The 5000-nt window shown below is 35.6% G+C and overlaps 2 protein-coding genes across 4 annotated transcripts in view; both read left to right on the top strand.

Moving 5' to 3' along the window:
* Positions 1–5000, top strand: part of LOC137639039 (uncharacterized) — a 210919-nt gene that overhangs the window by 106230 nt on the left and 99689 nt on the right. The window contains exon 1 of one of the 3 annotated variants that reach the window (XM_068371356.1): positions 3821–4073. The exons of the other annotated variants lie outside the window; for them this stretch is intronic. The gene's annotated coding sequence lies outside the window, so the exon portion shown is untranslated. Of the gene's footprint in view, positions 1–3820; positions 4074–5000 lie in introns of those variants that run through there. 3 annotated transcript variants of the gene reach the window in all.
* LOC137639375 (uncharacterized) lies at positions 607–1656 on the top strand. Its single transcript, XM_068371651.1, has one exon. The coding sequence runs from the start codon at positions 607–609 to the stop codon at positions 1654–1656; it is 1050 nt and encodes a 349-aa protein (XP_068227752.1).

Genomic DNA, 5000 nt, shown 5'->3' with positions numbered 1-5000 from the left:
GTTTGGGGGAACCTATAGGTCTATCTGCTGATTCATCAGCAGCCATTTCTTGTCACTCCCTGGTCCTAGCTTGGGTGGAGAGGGGGCTTGGGCGCTGATCATATAATAAATATATGGTCAGGTATTATCCTGCTTGCTAAGGGCAATGTCACTGTCCCTTGCCTCTGCCATTCATGATTGGCCTTTAAACGTGCCACAGTAGTAAAGTTACTATTTTATTTCCGTACCAATAAGTTAATAATGATAAGTGACATAAAGCAAGCCTTTCTAATGATTAAATTGAAGAATAAAGCAGATCAAAATAAGTTTTGTTGTTTTTCTGGAAGAGAGGTAATGAAATTGTGACATACATATTTAAGACCATTGTCCTTGGGTTCACCTCTTCCCCTTTTATATTACATTGTCTTGAAACATCATGCCAGTACCTTTTCTGATGACAAGTTAAGTGAATTACTGTCCAACAACTTTTATGTTGACAATTTTCTTGTTACGGGAAATGATGAAAATGAAATGCATGAGTTTTACAGACTTGCTTGTGATAGGTTGGCGACCTGTGGATTTACACTGAGATCATGGAACTCCAATTCAGCTGAATTGAGAAAACAAATGAACAAAGATGGGAGGTTAGTTGAGCATTCTAGTGCTTTAGAGAAAGTACTTGGCTATCGTTACAACATAAAAAATGATTCGCTGAGTATAGCACCTTGCAAAATAGATGCCGAGGCAAACATTAAGAGAAAAATTCTCTCTCAAACATCTAAAGTATTTGACCCATTGAATTTTGCGTTTCCAATCACAGTAAGGGGCAAGTTGCTGATGCGTAAAATATGGAAGTTGAAAGTAAACTGGGATGAGCCTCTACCAGAAGACATGTGTAATGAAATGAAAAGGTTAAGTAAGGATTTAGAAATGTTGAGCGAGATATCGTTTCAAAGACAAGCTTTGAATGAGCAAGTGTCATATGGCCTCCATATTTTTAGTGACAGTTCCATGGAGGCTTATGGTTTTGTAGCTTATGCACTAAATGAAGAAGGCAAGAGTGCATACCTATTTTCTAAGTCCAAGTTTGTTCCCCTCGGTAAGAATAAAGAGCATAGTGTACCCACTTTAGAGCTTTGGGGAGTCATTCTAGCCTTCAAATGTATACCCACAATATTAGAGGCTTATCACAACATACAGTTTCAATTTGTAAACGTGAGTGTGGATGCTCAGGTTGTGCTCAATTGGCTTCTGACGAAAGAATCGAAGGTTAAGTCAAAATTCCTCCGTAATAGAGTTTTGGAAGCAGACGGCTTAAAAACTGAAATAATCTCTAAATATGGGCTTCCTGTTGCGTACCATTATGTCAACACTGACGAAAATACCGCAGACTTAATTACCAAAGGGTTATCCTATCCTAAATATTTAGAACAAATGAAATTCTGGTTAGAAGAACCACATTGGTTAACTATTGACTTTAAAAAGTGGCCCAAATATCCTTTGTTGAGTTTGTCACCTGCCCAGAAAGGCAAAATATGCACGGCTTATGCTTCACAGTCCAAGAAAGTGAACACTGGAATCCTAAATATAAATAAATATTCCAGCCTTGATGGACTGCTCAGGGTAACAAGCCATCTATTTAAACTTCTATGTAAAGTACGAGATTGCTCAAAATGAGTGTTTCAGCAATGAACTAAAATTCCTAACAAATCCAAAGAAGAATGATAAAGATATTCCTCAGCTTGTCTAATCTAGACTTGTTTTTGGACTCCACAGGACTATTAAGATCCAGAGGTAGGATAAGTAAATGTTTCTATTTCAAATATGAAGTTCACAATCTGGTACAGCTTCCGAGGCAGCACCCGCTAAACACTCTTGTAATTAAAGACTGCCACCATAAAATGCAACACCTTGGTATAGGAACTACCCTTAATCACATGAGAGCAGGGATTCTGGGTACCAAAGGGTAGGATGGCTGTCAAGAGTGTATCGAGTACATGTTACATTTGTAAAAAAAATTAATACTTTAGCTGTTAAATATCCCAAGTTCACAGAAATCTCCAATCATCAAATCAAATTTGTGAAGCCCTTCCAACATGTGGGCGTAGATTACACTGGCCACTTTTGGATTAACGATGAGATAAGTGATCAGTCGGTTAAAGTTTATATTCTCAATTTTACTTATCTTAATATTAGGGCTGTTTACTTCGAGTTATTACCCGATATGTCCACTAAGAATTTTATACTAGCCTTTCACAGATTTTGTAACATGTACTGTATTCCTTATTGCCTATACAGTGATAATGCCAAAACCTCCACAAGGGGTGGAAATATATTAACTAACTCTTTTCAGTCCAGTGAAGTATTAGAAGAGTTGGGAAAGGTCAATGTCAAACATGTTAAAATCCCTTTGTATTCAGCTTGGTTAGTTTCAGCATGGGAAAAGGTTGATCAGTTCTGAAGAGTTGCCTTTACAAAGCTATTGGTAGGGCCAGATTAACGTACTTTGAAATGCTCACTTCTCTTTCTAGCATTCAACTGGCTATAAATTCTCGACCATTAACCTATCGATCAAGTTCAGACAATCTCGAAATCATAACTCCTAATTCCTTCCTTAAGATGCACGCAAACGCGTCGTTGATATTGAGGGGGGATGAGGAAGTCTGGCTAGATGACCAAAGTCAGCCTCACTTGGAAAAAAAACCATTGAATTGCAAGAGGAAGTATTCGAGAGTTTTAAGAAGCTGTGGCACGAGAGCTACCTTCTCAGTCTGCGAGAACACAGTAGAAACCTATATCAATCCACCTGGGAAAATAAAATCAAATTAGGGGATATAGTACTAATAAAGGCCCCAAGTAAACCTCGACCCTTCTGGTTGATGGGAAAAGTAACATTATTAATAACAGGCTATGATGGCAAAATAAGAACAGTTAAAGTAAAACAAAGTAATGGATTGGAAGAAGTACATTCAATTTGTAATCTTTACCCACTAGAACTTACCATAACTCACTCTGGTAAGGAACGAGAATCTGATGAAAGGCCTCTCGACAATATTACGAATCGGAGCAGTGAGGCCAGGGCAGTCAGGCACAAGAGAAAGTCCACAGAGATTTTACAAATTGCTTAAGGATAACATAGATTTATTGTAGGCTTGGAAAGGCCTTAGGTTAAGTTAGGTTAGTTTTTGGGGTTCAAAAAAAATGCTATACCTCCTTTGTGGGGTAAGGACTTTGAGTGGTGAGGATTGCTTAGTCTTAGTCTTTAGTCTTATTTGTAATATGAATAAGTGGTAGGGACAAGTATAGTTGAATGAGATTTGCAACGATCTCGACCCTCGCCCCGAGTTGCATTTCATTATTTTTTCTCATTAGGTTAGTCTTTCTTACCTTTAAATAAACAAATAAGTAATACTCTAGAGTAGATTATAATTGCGGTTTAGGGAATCGCAATCTTCTCTGGGGAATATGTTATGAATTGGGTAATCATAGCCACGGGGTTGGCAATAAATGATTCCTTAGACTCGGACCCGTGATCGAATTATTGTTTCGTTCCAGCTAAAATAAGCATTGAACAAACTCCTCAAGATCGCGGGACCCGTAATGGAAATAGTAAAGTAAATAATTTGGTTATAAACTGACTTAAATGTAAAACAAAGATTTTACTATTAAAGTATTTACGCAAAATAGTATAATAATTTTCTAAAATAATTGAATAAATAGATAAACAATTAAGCATTAAGTTTTGCGATAACAAGCGGTTTGGACAGTCGAGTCTTTAGACAATAGGAGACATCCAGCAATCGTTCAGTAAAACTTTTACATTCTACTATAATCAGCCGCTCAGTACACAGCGCGGAAACGTATTTACTGTGTGTGTTGTTCTTTTTAAATATATATATCGACGGTTCTCATGCGATATCGCGAAACACGTCTTTACTTCAAGGAACACTTCTTGAAAAAGCTCCAGCACAAGATACGTGTGCTTCTCAATGTCCATGTGTGGATTAGGTTAGACCGATCTATACCCTTAATATCTTACGTTGCTTGTAAAGCATACGACGGCGGAAGAGCTTTATCCTTTTAGGAGGAAAATGGTGAGTGTTCCTGTCAAGATAAATTGTGTTCGCAGACCAAGCGGTTAATTTTGTATCTGCGATATACTGTCTCCTTCCTTTTTCATTCTCGTTGCAACTTTGTAAATTTTATATTAAATTGCAACAATAGAATTGTAGTAATGGCACGAAACTAATTATTGATTTCTTTAACATTTCGTCTTAGTTTATCTAGCCTTATATTTATGCTATATCTATCTAAATTATTACGTTTTGGAGGTTTACTTGATTTTTCTAATTTAATAGTTTGGCAGAGACTTGTGAAACCACGCTATGTTACTGAAAACGGCTTAAAGTTGAATATATCTCGGCCCATATATCTATCTATTGTATATATGTATATGTATATATTTATGTGTATATATATATATATATATATATATATATATATATATATATATATATATATATATATATATATATATATACGTGTGTATGTATGTATATATATATATATATATATATATATATATATATATATATATGTGTGTGTGTGTGTGTGTGTGTGTGTTTGTTTACGTGCGTGCCTGTGCGCGCCTGCGCATTAATAACACGATTGTACATAACAATTATTCATGAAAATATAAATTATTTCTTCATTCACTAGGAATTGTTTCTACAACTTTTTCCTAATGAGAGTAACTTGATAATCCTCCGGTTGTTTTAAACATTATACTATGCAAAGTAGCCATAATACAATTTGGGAAGTTTCAAAATACACACTAACTGTTACCTTTTTAATTTTTCATGGGTATTATATTCGCTTATTTTGGGAGTTCGTAGTTTCTTTTGATTTTATAGTCGAGAAATTGTTTTATTTGGGATTTTATGTTTGTGGGAAAATGTGCAATTCTAGATTTTATACAGATTTTCAATTTTTAGATTTTTTTTATTCCTCTAATACAGTTA

This window comes from Palaemon carinicauda, chromosome 4, assembly GCF_036898095.1.
Source record: "Palaemon carinicauda isolate YSFRI2023 chromosome 4, ASM3689809v2, whole genome shotgun sequence".
Lineage (NCBI taxonomy): Eukaryota > Metazoa > Arthropoda > Malacostraca > Decapoda > Palaemonidae > Palaemon > Palaemon carinicauda.
The sequence above is the reverse complement of the archived record's forward strand: the minus strand, read 5'-3'. Positions and strand labels throughout refer to the sequence as shown.

Excerpts from the sequence above, each read along its gene's own strand:
- LOC137639375 (XM_068371651.1), top strand. The coding sequence starts at position 607 with ATGAACAAAGATGGGAGGTTAGTTGAGCATTCTAGTGCTTTAGAGAAA.